Source organism: Platichthys flesus, chromosome 10 (genome assembly GCF_949316205.1).
Source record: "Platichthys flesus chromosome 10, fPlaFle2.1, whole genome shotgun sequence".
Taxonomy (NCBI): Eukaryota; Metazoa; Chordata; class Actinopteri; order Pleuronectiformes; family Pleuronectidae; genus Platichthys; species Platichthys flesus.
The window spans coordinates 8187306-8203608 of NC_084954.1; the positions used below are offsets into that span (position 1 = coordinate 8187306).

The 16303-nt window shown below is 42.6% G+C and overlaps 1 protein-coding gene across 1 annotated transcript; it reads right to left on the reverse strand.

Moving 5' to 3' along the window:
* Positions 1-222: 222 nt before the first annotated feature.
* LOC133962197 (phospholipid phosphatase 2-like) lies at positions 223-15990 on the reverse strand. The gene is made up of 6 exons (XM_062397688.1): positions 15687-15990; positions 3903-4054; positions 3552-3814; positions 2793-2850; positions 1954-2130; positions 223-1401 (listed from the first exon to the last, which is right to left on the reverse strand). Exons 1-6 carry the CDS (start codon positions 15769-15771, stop codon positions 1252-1254), a joined length of 885 nt encoding a protein of 294 aa, XP_062253672.1. The 5' UTR covers positions 15772-15990; the 3' UTR covers positions 223-1251.
* Between the last annotated feature and the right edge of the window lie 313 nt (positions 15991-16303).

Below are 16303 nucleotides of genomic sequence, written 5' to 3' on the forward strand. Positions count from 1 at the left end.
ACATGTGGTTGAACAGCTCCATTCCTCTCCTGCCGAGGAATCCCACAAGCAGGTCCAGACGTGAAACGACACGTCGCCTTGTGTCTGTTGTGCGTCGTTTTTACCAACGACAGCGAGACAACACCTCGGTGAAAAGTTACTTTTACTCTCACTCACCATCACCACAATTCACTCATTAACATTTCACCCCTTTCCTGTATGATGGAAATAAGCACACACAGATGATGTTCTAGCTTATGTTTATGGAGAAGCGACATTAAAAAAAAAACATCAGGGTGAAGTAATGATACAATTACATTATGTGCAGGTTCACAATAGGTTACACTTGATATAGAGGAAAGGTCTGTGAAGGTGTTTTAGATTGTATCAGAAAGAAAAATCAGACAAGAGTGAGTTCACCGGATGAATACGCTCCAGTAACTTCTTCATTTGTCCTCGGTTGTTGTTTCCAAACCATTTAATAACATTTTGTTTCTTTAAAAGAAGAAAAACATCCAGAAGGAAGTTTCACGGTGACTCCTCTGTAAAGTAGTGGTAATGATATCATTCTTAAAAGCTACACAGTTCATTAGACGAGTTCTACACACAAATAAAAACGAGTCAGCACTACACTGTACACTGTGTGTGTGTGTAAGGGATGGCTGGATCAGTCCATTATCACAGGCACACCTTCTAAAAGATAAAAGACACGAGGGAGGGACAGGTGGATACAAACTCGCTCCAGTGTAAGTCAAATAAAGTAACAAAGTAGAAAACATTCAGTCTCCAAGGTTTCATCTCAGAAAAAATGGTTTTGTTGGCGTTTCTTTTGAAATCCTGTTGAAGTCTTTGCTCCATTTATCATCAAGACTCACGACGTAAATTCTCACCCACCAAACCTCAACCTTTATTTTCTTAAAAAAAAAATCCTAAAAACATTTATGTATGTGTGTATATATATATATATATATATATATGATCATTGCACACTGACAAACCAAACACGCTTCACATCTACACAAAAACACCATAAAATCAGTCTTGACTGATCGCACACCCAAACTGACAGAAATGCAGGCGATGGAGCTTCTATTCCGACAGGTTATAGAAATCTGAAAGTGTTGGGAGGTTCCGGAGTGGAGAAGGTCAGGTATGAACATCCAGTTAGTGGTTACCGCAGCGTGTTGTGGTTATTTTTCTCTTTTGCTTTTCCAAACGCACGACTTTTGGTGCCCGAGCCGCTGTCGGGCTGGTGAGAGTTCAGTCATGTGCTCATACGGGACCAGGGTAGTTGTAGTGGTTCCCGTGCTGCGAGTCGCGAGGCTGCGGGCTCGGCTTCCGCTCCAGGTGTTCGATCTCCGTGGTGTCCGGCGGCGTGCAGGGAGGAAGTCGCTGCTTGAAGAAGTCGGAGACGTAACGAACCTGAGTGAAGAAATATGATAAAAAAAGTCAACGTCAGAGATGATGGTGAAGTCAAAAACCCACACAGTTTAAACACATCAGTACTATAATGATCACTATCTTTGTCAAACATAATATCTTTTCTTTTTTTGGATGGATTTAAACAAATATTTGTAACTTTGAGGTCAGGCAGTTATTTAAAATTGTTATAGTCAGGTCTGATTTCAGCTCTGTGAGAATGCTTGAGGCTTCAGTTACAGTTTTGTCAAACATAGAATAGTCACTTGAACACAATTTCAGTAATGCCTTTAAAAAAATGCAGCAGAAGTGGAAGTAGAGAAGTCTTATTTTTTTTCTTTAAGTTATGATAATGAAGTAAACGTTAATTGGCTACTGAGTAATGACATCCTCATCGTTCAGATTAGTTCCCATTAAATCTCACCTACTAAATCAGTAAGGACAAAAACCTGCATTCTTATTAATAAACCCATGTGATTTAACTGGAGTTTTCTTACGGCAAGTTTTTCCTCATCGCTTTTTTTTTTTTTATACAGATCACATGGTCACACTCACAGTGAGAACAGAGATGAGCGCCCCCTGCAGCAGCCCCACCAGCACGTCGCTCCAGTGATGTTTGTGGTCGGAAATACGCGTGTATCCAACATACAGAGCAAACGCCACCAGGGAGAACTGGATGGTCGGTCGAACCAGTCGCGTCCACTTCCCCTGCATCCGGGCCTGGATATAGAGCTGCACACACACACACACACCACATTAACCATTTTAAAACCTCTGTATTTGTTACTTATATACACTATATAGATGATGTTTGATTTTCACTGGAAATTATAATTGAACACAAAAAGTTGACGTTTAAAATTTAAGAATGACCAAATCCTGACCCCAAAAAACATATCTAATGATTTAACTCCCTTAAATTCAAACTAAATAAAACATTTTAAGTGGAAAGGATTGAAGCCATATCAAAAATTACCAAATTAGATTTATTGAACCGTTAAAATGTAAAATGAATCTTTAATCTCTGCTGCTGGCTTAAAAACTTAACAAAACATAAACGAAGATATAAAACTTTTATCCAGCAAATATCCATATCTGATGAGTTCTTATCCCCAACCTCGTCATTGGTGCTTTTACTGTCGAACTATGCAAAATGAGAATTTGAGAATCTGCAGTGTTCCGGCAGACTTTGAGTATTTCAGGATTAAACCCGTCCACTCGGCGTTCTTCCGTCCATTGTGCGGTGTGTTGCTTTACAACAATGATGTTTTTAGAAGCGGAGCCACGTGCCCGCGATGACCACCTTCCCCTGTTTGGAGTCACTCGGGGGTGTTTTGGGGTAAACACACGTTTCCCAGCCACCAGATGTCTCACGCAACGACGGCATCACTCACCGACAGAAAGAGCATGCAGTACATCCCGAAGGACGAGTGGCCGGAGTAGAACGATAACCTGAGGGAGGCCGAAGGAAACAGAGAAGAGAATTAACATTCACATGATTTAATCAATATAATGATGAAGTGAGGAAGAGGAGGAATCAGTCTGAAGTTTATTTTCCACCGGCAGTTTCATTTAAACCAACGCATGATGATTTTATCTGCATCAATACAATTGTTAACATCCACCACAGTTGTGTCTTCATTGCTGGCAGGATAACGCAAAAACGACTAAACTGATTTTCTTGAAACTTGGTGGAAGGCTTGGGTAAGGACCAAAGAAGAACACTTCGACTTTTGGAGTGGATTCGATAAGGGGAGTGGATCCAGGATATTTTCTTTCGCCCCACTTCCTTCAACATTGTGATAATTTGTCAATCCAGTCAATCTAAACCAAATGTGTCGACTGCCAATATTTATAAATCCGTATGAGTCTGATGTTTCTGATCTCAATATTTATCAAAACTCAGCCACATTGATAATAACATACATGTTCCTAAATGTGACAATACAATAAATGCTTTCATTATCGACTGTGTCAGACAAAGGAAGTACAGTCTTTTATTCATTTTTTTCCCCCAAACCCGTTTTGTTTAGCATGTACAGTCAAGTCATCTCAGAAAATTGATCTGAGAGGCAGAAACTCATGACCGGACAAGATCTACTCCCACGCAACAACTTCCACTATGGTGTCGGGGGAGCGTTTGAGTGAGGCACCTGGACTCAGTCACGTTGCGGGGGTTTCCCGTGCAGTTGATGTGTGCCATGTATCCGGTACAGCTGACCGGGGCGCACACGGCCAGGAAGTTCGGACGGGGACGGCCGATGGTGAACTTGGCCAGGTCGGTCAGGGATTGGCTGACGGCTCCTCCGAACAGGAAGGTGCCCACCACCTTGTAGAGGGCGGACAGGTACTGGTTGAACTGGGAGTTTGAGTGGAGCCGCTTGGTGTTCACCAGGTACGCCTCCCCCGTGGTGATCTGAGAGGGAAATACAGAGAAGAGTACAGAGATTGAATTTGATGGTTAAGCTTTTCTTTGGGGTCTAACCACATCACCATGGACTCACGATGATGATGGAGCAGGAGATGGTGACCGCAGCCATCGCCCCGTGGGAAATGGTGTCTCTGCGGTACGGGCGGCTGATGCTCTCGTCATCGCAGTAGATTCCTCTTTGGTACGGGCTGAACATCAGCGTCAGGATGGCCGAGGGCAGAGCGGCTGCAGAGAGAAGAGATGACACCCTGATAAACCTGGGAATCATTTGGTCTCTTTTTACGCAGCCGTTTTCTTCCCAGAACAGTTCCACCTTAGTTCCATCAGGCCACAAAACATCTCCCCAGCAGTGATAAGGAGCTCTGTGGCAAACTTTAGACCTCAGTTTGTTTTTAAGAGCGCTGCCTTCCTTCGTAATGACATTCCAGGGACTCCATGCTGACGGGCACCTTGATGTGCGTCTGGCAGACTCATTAACACGGATGTTCACCAGCTGCAGAGATTCCTTTAAGGCTTCAGCTGGTATTCGGGTTGTTTTTGACCTCATGGACGACTCGAGGTTTTTTCAGAGAACCTCCAAAAAGAAAGAAAAGGCCCCTAATGTTTGTTTAAAAGGGGTAAGAAGTGAGGACAGGGGTTCGACTGTTGCCTCTAGGAACCACAATGTATTGTTATGTCCCGTCCACAGGGGCGTTGCAACAGTATAGGCACAGCGTGGGGCCCTGATCTGAGAGGGGTCCCCCCAAGAACTGCTGATAAGTCCACAGCAAAGATCATTTTGTGAGAAGCCCTTTAAAGACTGTGATTGGTTACGTACAGGAGACTTGATCAACACCATGATCTGAAAGCACCGGACAAGGTCCGATGACACTAACTTTGTAATGTTATAGGTTTGTTTGGAAATAAATGTTTTGTGTATGAATGATAAAACGAAATCCAATCTGAGTTTTTTCGGGAACAATGTGGTTTGGTATCATATTTTTCTTGGTTCGGGCCCCCAGGTCCCTTTCGCCCGGTGCCCTCCTAAAGTGCTGTGACATGCCCCTGGCCGGGGGCCCATCCCAAGAGCAGCCGAGACCCTTCAGGTCCGCGCCAACAAGTCGAACATGAACTTCAGCACAATGGGGTGCAGCTCAGGAAACAGCTAAGAACACAGCAATGGACTAATCTGTTGGCTTTGGGCAGGAGGCTCCACTCTGCCAAGTAAATGAATTTGTCATCGGTTGAGCTCAGTGGCGGCAGCATCACCTCTGCAGGGCAGGAACCGTGCGTCAGCATGGAAACACACAGGACAGGACAACCATGACCTCTGACAGGGGGGCACCTTTTGCACAGTGAAGAGCCTGGGAGCCGAGGATTGAACCAGGACACACACACACACACACGACAGCTAAAACGTGCTGTAAATCCTACAGAAGGTTTTAAAACTCATATTTATTGTCCGTTCAGTGAGAAATATTTGGTATGTGTGTGAAGACAGACGGCAAACATTGGGTTTAACAGTTTCTCTAAGTACACACAGACACACACACACACACACACACACACACACACACAGACGCACATAAACCCGTCTCTTAAATCTGAGCAGGACAATAGTCCAATCGACAAGAGTGATGTCCGGAACTTTCTACACTAAAACCTTTAAATAGTTTTCCTGTTTTCACTGTACTTCGCTGAAGCCAATAAGAGCGAGCGATAGACGGAGTTTGTTTTTGTAAGCGGGCGCCATATATCTACTGGTTTGATCCCATAAGAGCGGCTCTACAATAACAGATTGCTCCCTTCCTCCAGAGTGTGTGACCGTCGCTCTGACTGAGTGAAATCGCACAAGGACACACAAATGAAAACACGTCCCGGACAGGTAATTTAGTGACGGTTATTCCAGCGTGATGTCATGCGTACATTTGGGAATTCAGTCTGAGGTCACACACACACAGAGACAGTGGCAGTCTGTCAAGAGAAGGTGTGGACATTTATACCCAGCATTTCCTCCTCTCCACTTCCTGCTACATAAAAGACCATAAAGTACCTTAAACAAATTAGAAAGTCACCTCAGTAGAGTTCATACCTCCACCTCAAAACTCACCTTACATTTCAACAAACTGCACCGAATTCCACAAACTCATGGATACCAGTCCCCTAAATGTACATGATTTAAAAGATTTTTAAATAAAATATCAAAATCCATGATTATGATATATGTATGATATAATTCATACATAGTGCTGCTGACAGATAAACAAGCATACAGACGGGGACAAAAACTTAACTCATTTGACCTTAACTAGTCGTATAAGTATTGATATTATATTGATGTGTGTACTTCCTGGTCTGTTGCATGCAAAGTTAAAAAGGCAAATTGATGCATTATTTGCTGAATGCAATTCAAAAACCTTGCAGCAAATACTGGAGTTTGTTACATTTTTTAATCATTCATTTTATTATTTAGATTTTTGTTTTAGGTTGATATTTGGTGGCATTGTTAAACTGCTTTAAGCCGTTTTCAGAGATGAACTCCTGAGGATGTCCAGAGAAGTGGTTCTGGACTGAAAGCCGCACTAGAGGATAGGACCTGCTCATGTCAACATAGATGTGTTCTGTGATTAACATGAGAAGAATGCAGCACGATGCCCGAGGACGATTTGAATAGCCTCCAAACACCGGATGTGATATTTTTTGTCACCATCTCTGAACAAGTGCCACTAATGATCTTTGATGACGAGCAGTTTATTTTCTTTTAGGGAGGCCCCTCCCTCTCAGAGTTCATTATTCCAGCAGGTCGAGCGTACTCACCGCTCCTCTTTGAACTGTGGCCATTATGTACTCTGCAGGGTGCAAGGATAACACCGAGATAAGAGTCTGCTTGTTCCACAGGTCTCTGGAGGCTCAACGCTGCCAGGGTGGAGTGGACAGAGTTGGGCAGTGGCCTTTAAAACGTGTTTGCACACACACATTAAGCTTATTGAACAACAGAGTCAGTGAGGATCAGGCCCAGGGAAGTCGATGCCCCTCCACCCCCACTGTCCCAGAGAGAGTTCCTATTATCGGAGCAGGACGGGCTGTTTTTATCTGCTCTATTATTCCAGAAGACCTGGTATGTTTTCATAGGTCTGTCCTGGTGGGGCCCCCCCCCGACCACAGCCTGGTTCACACTCCGGCTTCATTCCCCAATTCAATAACTGGTCCTTTGTCCTTTTTATACACTTATACAATGGCAGAGACGTCAAACACAAGCGCATTAACTGAAAACATGAATGCAAAACTAAAAGAAAAAACACAACCACAGCGGAAGTGAGCGACAACAGACAATGACAACGAAATGAGCAGAGCTACTTTCTGCACTAATAAATCCATTACTTGACCGGAGTGATTAACTCTGCTCGATTTAATTCTCAATATCCGTTGTCGCCCACTTCCGTTGTGGTTGTATCTCTGATGTGTGCTTTTTGTATTTGTGTTTTCCGTTAATGCGCTTGTGGGAGACGTCTCAGCCGCAGCAATCTAAGTGTGTTATGTGGGTTTTGAATCTATGTAAATGTTCTGCAAAGTTAAAAAGCCCATAGGTCACAGTAAGGGGAGCTCCTCTCCTTCACAGAAAACTCAAGGTCCTGAAAGACGTCGCCGGGAGTCGGCTGATACGTCCGCATCACGATGGCCCTAAATCCAAACGGTTTCAGAGGCTGAAAAGAGATTGAATAACCAAGGAAACAGCCTAGGATCATAAAATGGGATCTGAGATGCAGCAGTGGGAAGTAATTTACTAAATTCAACAGATCAACAGTTTTGAAATGAGCTTATTCGCTTCCTTTCTGAGAGTGAACGCAAAAAATATGGATTCCCCGCAAACTGGTTAGAGGTCATGTGGCTCAGGTCAACTTGTAACGTAACCGAGGTCATTGTACATTAATTTTTAGTTTGGGCTAACGACTCTCAGTGCCTTGTTGATTTGCAGGTTGTGAATGTACTACTACTTAAGTCTGTTAGGAACTCTTAAAAAACATCTTTGTTTCTCCCTCATTATTGTAGAATATTCTCACTTTATTTATTTTTGTCGTTTTCTTTATTGCTTCCTCAGTGACATTTTCCTTCCTGTGTTTTCTTCCAGCCTCAAGATCCATCCATAAATCTGTTCTGTCTTCTTCACCATCAATACCTCGACTTTTCTCAGTTATATTTCAACTCCTATTAGTTATTTTACCATTAATAACTTTTACTGGAGTATTTTTGCTTGTTATAAAAAAGGTATTTTTTAAATTCTAATCTGCCATTTTACAAGTAACTTGTACTCTAGCTTCGGCCCTCAATGTAGAAACTGCTCTAATCTCTCTGTATAAAAGAGACAAACACACACACACACAAGAGTTTCTGCTTAGTTTCTGCCTTCAGTCAGTCCGCAGGAGAGATAATAAAAAAAGAAAAAGGAAGAAGGGAAAGTATTGTTTTACGCTTTCACAATCTCCACTGGAAAGAGCGCAGCCCTGACATCTCTCTGAGAAAATAAACACGGTGGAATCTGGGATCAGACACAAGTAAAACTTCCCCTTGACCCATGACCCATCGGGAAGCGGGAAGCGTTCCTGTTTTTCAGCTCTCAAGACGTGTGTCCGAGCCGCACCGCGACTCCCACACGTTCACTGGAGAACCTCGTAAGGGCGACAGTTCTGTTTACGAACTTATGTCCCACGTCAAATCTCAGCAGACGACTGTGAGGTTTGTGGGTCGGCCGCGTGACCTCGCAGTTTGTTGGCTGACGGGGATCCGTGACTGGTTCACCGCATCACACTGAGGTGTTCAGATAAAGCCAATATTTAACTTGAGGATTTTTCTTTTTGTTTATTTTGCTTTTTTTAGGACATTAGCCTTTCAATGCTGCGTTTGTTCCGTCCTGTGCTACAGAGAATGTGCCTGTTGAAGGCTACATGGGACGTCTTTATGCATTTTGTTTGACGCAGCTTTTGTTTTCAGTACAATAGCCACCATCACTCGTCTTTTATGTGGAGGGGTTCATTTACAAAGAAAGTGCTTGACTTCCTGTGAGGCCGGGGGGTTTTCCTGGGAAAGTCCAGCACGACTGAGTGATAAGAAGTTCTTTCCTGTTTTGTTTTTTCTCTTTTCAAAAAAGTAATTTACAGTAAAAACTCAAGTTGATTAAGGATCAGTATGTGTTTCTCTAATGGACTATATGGATATTATATTGATTGTTCAGTCTAATCAACCACTCACAGCTCTTCCCACTACCAGTTCAATTCACTCATCCCTGCACATATTAATACAGCACTTCTGTACGGCACCTTTTCTATCACACCAGTTATACACCATCAGCACAATGTGGAGTTCATTATCGCTCCCAAGGACATTTCCACTTGAAGAGTGGAGGTGCTGGATTTCAAACAATCAACCCTCTGGTTTGGGGACGACCCGCCACAGTCTCCCAAACTGGACATCATCTTAATCCGAGGTTGACAGCTAATGACGCTCAGACTTGTACTATACTACACCCAGCCACCAGAGGGCGATCAAGACACTTTGGCTTCACTTTTGGGTTAATGTTAGCCTGGATGCCAGTCGAACTTAGCCCCGCCCACAATATTTGAGGTCGCGAAGTTTGGTCTGGCATTGCTACGTTGGGGAGAAACTAGGCCCGAACAGAAGCTGTTCGACCAATCAAATTGTCAGGGCGGGCTTTATACGATGATGGACAGATGATCAAGAGTAACGTAATCAACCACCACAGAGCGCTTGGGATTAATTCGTTTTCAACAAACATGCCTGCCGCTGGAGAGCTGAGATGTGTAGATGCTGCCATTGAGTCTTTTTAGAAGACATCGACAGCACATTCCTTTTCGAAAATATGTTTTTGCCATCCTTCCTACGGGATTCTGAAATTTTTAATTCATCAGCTGGCCCCGATGGTCGCGAAGAAGATGGGACACGATGAAAACCCAGTGGTCATTGTGGTTTCTCCTTTGGTGGCACTCATGGAGGACCAAGTGAAAGAGGCGACCGAAATGGACATCACAGCGATGCAACTCGGCATGCACGAGGAGGTGGACATTACCAGCGGTAGTTGCCAGCTCCTTATCGGAAGCCCGGAATCCTGGCTGCTGAACAAGAAGTGGAGGGACATGCTAGGCTCCGATGTTTTTCAAGCCAACTTCAAAAAGGTATCGTCGTGAATGAAGTTCATCAAACTTACAAATGGTAAGAGAAAGTCTTGACTGTCTGACTTAGTAAATAACTCACAATGTCGTGATATGAATCAAAAGTTAGTATCATAGGTGTCGATGTAAGTTTGCTAACTCAGACTGAGTACAACCATAACGTTAGTCTTCTTCTTCTTCAGCGTGCAGTTGAGTTCTGTTGACAAGTATGCATCGCTTAACTTACATCACATACTACGTTGCTCTGATTGGTTGTAGGTCTATCCAATTGAGCGAAGAGGCATTTTTTTTCCTGGTTCAGTTGAAACATGCCCCATGATCAGAGCCCAATGGAGCGGTATCAGACTCATATTCTAACTAGAATTATGAGTATGACAACGTCAGGCTAGGTTAATGTGGTATCGTTAGTCTTTCAAAACAGTCTTTGTTACTGACGTCAGCAAAGTGAGAAAAAAAAACTGACGCTGACTTTAATCTCAGAGAAAACAGAAATAATTTGTAATAATTTAACTTCCTCTTCCAAACAACCACCACAGTGCGGAAAACACGCTCTGAAATCATCATTCTCTCTCACACACACAAATTTCATTTTCACACAGGAATGTAAAGGAGCACAAGTCAACACTGTCTACTTGACTCTGACAAACACTTGGCAAAAGCAGACTGTGTGTGTGTGTGTGTCTCTCAATAAAACAGTTGAAGGCGCTGCTTCCTCTCAGTAAAATGTTGCTGTGTCACATTAACAATCTGAAGAGATAAACAACAGCAGCTGTCTCTGTTTCACATCTGAAGAGTTTCTGTGACTCTTCAGTCCAATCATCAGTTTGTAATGAGAAGTGAGAGTGGACGTGCGTTCGAGCAGCTGATCCTCACTAACGATTTTCACCTTGAATTTTTGCCTCTGAACATTTGTGTATGCAAAGCTGAGATAAGTTGTCTGACAGAAAACTAAATCAACACAAACATCCTGTTTGAGGCAAACATGTGTAACATTACACAAAAATGTTTGTTTTAAAATGCTTAATTTTGGCGTAAAAAAAATGTCATTATATAAATGTTTTAAAAGTATTTAAAGCCAAAATAGCTTTTCATGCTTAAATGTACAATATGCAGCTTGCGCCTCTAGGGGCCTCTCAATCACACCAACAAATATAACTAGTTTGATGATGTCGTAAAGCAGTGTGGGATCATGGGAGTTGTTATCTTCGCCGCCTTTGCCAATGAAAATCAACCAGATTCTCAGGAACAAATCACAGATGAGGTAATGTAATAAAGTTGTATTCATGTTACGCAGCAAACGGAAAATAATAATCGTGATCCCCTCCCAACACAGTGGGAGGAAATGACTGGCTCACAGTGTTTTTCCTTTGTCTTACGTCATTTGCCTTTAAAATTGTAGCAGAAAAGAGCAAAGTCAATTAAAAGGGACCGAAATGAAACGTCCTATCTTGAGTACTCCCAGAGATTTCTCATGGTTTGAACATTGTTGGAAACATTTTGGATAACGGAAGTACACAAGTCAACAAAATACAGTATATAACTTAGCTCTAGTTATTTTGGAAAATTCTTTAAAAAAGGCCTGAAGCTTGTACTTATGTGACTGCAACGTTATTTGATATATAATATAATATATTATAACTGCTGAAGGGAACGAGTTCCGATAATGAATCCCACAAACCAAATTTCAAGCTGCAATTTCATAAATATCCTTTTGACTCTGGATTCGATAACACAAACAAACAGAGGTATCAGAGTCGTAAGAGAACTGCGATGGCTAAGCTATGACTCCAGGGGTCTGTGTGTGTGTGTGTATGTGGGGGGGAAAGTGAAGCGACAGCTGGGCTCAGTCTCTTTGACAGGCAGCCAGGAGGACTTCAGCTCTTCAGTGTCTTTTTATATCCGAACTTTATGACTGAGAACATTTCAGAGTTGAGTTCAGATAGTTTCATTGTGAAGATTTAAACTCAACAACAGGAAACAGGAGTTTTTTTATAAACAAAATATTTTGACATGTTGGGAGATAGGTTTATTCATCTCGTTCTCATGTCAGTAGATGAAACTACAGACTAAAGGGGGTTGGCTCAGTTTAGCACAAAAACAGACAATACTGGGAAACAGCTCACCAGGCTCATTGGCTGTAAATAAGATGGACGACACATCCGCACACTGCAGCACTAAAATTGGGATTTTTTGTTACAGTTGTTTCTTGCTGGTCTCTTGTTATGCACTGCAGTAAGCCACCAGGAGGCGATCAAGATGTTTTGTCTTCACTTTACTGGAGCTTTCATATCGTCTATCTTTATATACAGTTTATGATATTTATATAGTCAATGCCTTGGTTCTGTCCAAAAGGTAGAAAACCAAGAGACAATATTTTCATCTTAGCATATTTTCTAAAAATAAAACTATTATTTTTAAAAGGAAACAAGACCAATGTCACTTAAGTTTCCATTTTTCTCCCTTCAAGCTGTTTTTGACTTCGAGAGATTTATTATATGTTCTCGACAGAGTTAAGGTACACTAAATGTCAAAGGACAAGATAGGGACACAGGAAAAAGTGAAACTATAAGAGGAACAGAGCAGCCTGTGTCCTTTCATTATTACAAATGTGGTCATTTTTCTGATATGCAAAATGTAGCCATAGCCTGAGAGTGTGAGAACAGACGTCCTGATGTTGTGGTGTCTGTGTCAAACCTGCATGTGCATCAGTGTGTGTGTGTTCTAAACTACACCAGGAAGTTGTGTTGTATCTACTGTTCAGTGGTAACAAATAATGGCAGGATGGGGGTTTGACTGCAGAGGGGAAGAGGGAAAAATGAAACAGTGAGCAGATTCAGAGATTGGTTACAATCTGAACATTCAGCACATTCCTACCGTATCACACACACTCACACGTTTGTACATCTATCTTAGTGAGGAAACATATTGGCTTAATGATATCCTTAGCCCCCCACCCTAAACATCAAAACTAAATGCCTAACCCTAAACCTATCTCAAAACCAAGTCTTAACCCTCAAAAAGTCAGGACTGGTCAAAATGTCCTCATTTTGTAGTTCTATGCTTAAAACTGTCTTCACAGAGCTGTAAGTACAAGTACACACAAGCGATTACTGCTCCTATAGCCTGATAGAAGGGTCAACCTTGGGGATTTAATTATTTTTGTAAATTTCTCCCCCTCCTTTCCACCCACCTTTCCTCAATTATTCAACTTGATCAAAAGTTACAATTTGAGATTGTCAGACATGAAGATTTGATGCTTTGATTGATAATTGGACAAAAGAAATTTCATATTTTTTATTGGTCAAAAATGTCTTATTTTCTGTTATTGTTAACTTTCTGATGTTTAATGACTATAGTAGTTTGATTTCTTAATTAGTTAAATAATAGTCTCAGATAATGAACGGCAGAAAAAAAGGTGCACACAACATGAGTCAGAGCACAAAACTTATATTTATATATAACAAGTTATATATCAAATATTTTGATGTATGACTGTCTTTCACACCCATCTGACTGAGATGAACTCCAAGCTTACTCAGCTGAATACTTTGTAAACTACTCGTCATTAATCACAGCACGAAAAATGACACCACATCCCTGACTTGATTTCACAACAGTGGGATTTATTAGACTTAACTCTAATGTTGTTTCAGCATGATTGCTTTCTTTACTTTAGTCCCAGGATGTCATCGACTCTGCAGAAGCAACTTGACTCATTTTTAAATAGAATCAGTTCCTCACCATGTTAATAAATCATTATCGTTTCCTTCAGGGTTGTTGAGCAAGAAATGAGTTTACAAGATTTAAAGAAAAATGAGGGGGGGCAGATGGTGGACTCCTCGTCAGGTAGGCACACACACACACACACACACACACACACACACGCACACGCACACGCACACACACGCGCACACACGCGCACGCACGCACACACGTACACACGCACACACGTACACACGTACACACGTACGTGGAGTGAAGAGGGAGGTGTACAGGAGAACAAGAGAACGGTCATTATCATTCCTGTCAGTGACCAGATGGGTCCACAACTGGAAACACACAGGTTTGCACAACTATCATGTTAGGACTTTTACAACCAAAATGTGACCAAATTATACCTAACCTGAACCTAGCCACAGTTTACATCTTACCCCTGACTTTAACTAGGAGTTCAGAAATTATGTTTAGCCTCATTAGGACCAGAGGATTGGTCCCCATGAGGTCCACTGGTCCTGACAAGATCAGTCCTAGAGAAGGTCCCAAAAGGGTGACCAAAATTAGTAAACACACACACACATAGGTTTGCGCAATTGTACTTGTTAGGACTTGGTATTGACTTCTACTGATTGTGGACAGCCTAACCAAAACCATATCCCTACAGTTAGCCAGGAGAAAATATGTTTTGCCACATTAAGACCAGGGTTTGGGCTTCATGAGTTCAGAGATTTTTAAAATGAGTATACACACACAGACACACTCACAATTCTAAAACCAACCTAAAGCCAATCTTAACCCTTAAACCAACCAATGAAGTTGTGAGGTCAAGGCAAAGAACCCTCAGAACATCAACCAGTGAGAACAAAAATTGGCCCTCAAACTATAGAAAGACACACACACACTGAACAAGCATTCCACAGGTTCTACTCTTGACCTCAACAAAAACATCCACAAGGAAACTTAAAAGGAGAAATCGACTTTGCCATCAATCTCCCTTCTTTTTTGTTTCCATCATCTAAAACCCATAAGTCTTGTGATGTCAAAACATGTGAGCGGCTGCAACAAAAAGAAGAAGCTGGAAGATGTCAGCTCTGGTAATGACTTGGTGTCAACTTAAGAAAGGAGAGCAGGTCGCTACAAGCATGTTTGTTCCCTGTATAGTACTCATCACATATATAACATACACCACCAAAGAGCCCATCCCCTGACTCACAACCTGACACACACAGACACACACACACACACACACACAAACTTTGCAAAACAGGATTTTTACTGTCACAGGGAGAGATTCATGGTGGATGATCCTTGCTCTTCCACCTGACCCCAGGTTTTTTTTTTTTTAAGGGGCCACGAGGTGCAGGAGGGGAAAATATGCAAACAAGCATGGAAGCATTCACAGAGACTGGAAATAATTCATCATCGGAGACATTCAGAGACAAGTAGAGATGCAGAACTAACAAACAAACACAACTCAATCCAATAAGAAGCCAGATATCAGCCTGTGTGTGCATCACCAAATCTGTAACGCCTGGTACTGAGATAAGATGCTGTGTTGTACCTCAACCTGAAGGAATTTATGGAAAATTCACAAACACAAGTATCCAGCAGTGTTATTGCTCCAACACTGTGCTTGGCCTATTTGAGCAAGATAAGAGACAAATGATGACTTGCAGAATTCAGTTGTGCTTATAAAAGTTGTGAGTATAAAATTACTGCCTGCGTGTTGTGCAAGTTATGAAAGCTGATCACGGTTATACAAACATGAAGTGAGCACCGTCTCCTGCTCTTGCACAAAGCTCCGTGAGGCAACATGTGTGTGATAGATCTATAAATCAGTGTCAGTGTTGGGCAATCCGGCGCGTCGCGGCGCAAACTTCCCAACACAAACTGGGTTTTTATCTCAATCTAAATCCCGATGGACGCGCACGAGATGAGCTGTGGATCAGCCATGTTGTCAGGAGAACACAACTCACCCGCAGTCACGCACAGAATGTCCACCACGATCAGGATCAGCTTCTTCCTCCCCTGCTCGCTCATGGTTCCTCCTCCAGCGTCCATTCACTTTCATTAATTATACCCAAAATAAGCGCGTTTAAAAGCAGAAGGGTCGCAGTGAAGAAATGGAAGAAGCAGCTGGAGGGACTCTCGGGGACGGGGACGGGGGGAAATACCATGAGGACAAGTCCACCCAGTCTTTGTTCTTCCGGCTCCTGTGAGTACCTGTTGGCCGTCTGTCTGTCCGCGCTGCGTCGCTTCAGGTGAGCAGCAGCTGCGTCCGCGGTGGAGGCCGGCCTCTTTACGCACGGGGCGGACGGCTGTGGGAGGATTCCCCCACACACCCCTCCTCTCTCTCCCGACACAAACACACACACGCACGTGTCCCCATGACTTCATAGGACCATGCTGGATACTTATAATTACTAACTCTCACCTTAACAATAGCTAAAACTAACCTGAACCTTAGCATAATCTAAGTTTACCGACTTTATTTAACTCTTTTCTATATGGGGCTTTTTGTTCCTAGAAGAAAGGGGGGGGGGGGGGGTCCCCATAAACAGATTCAGGTCCCCACAACACGCGTTATACCTGG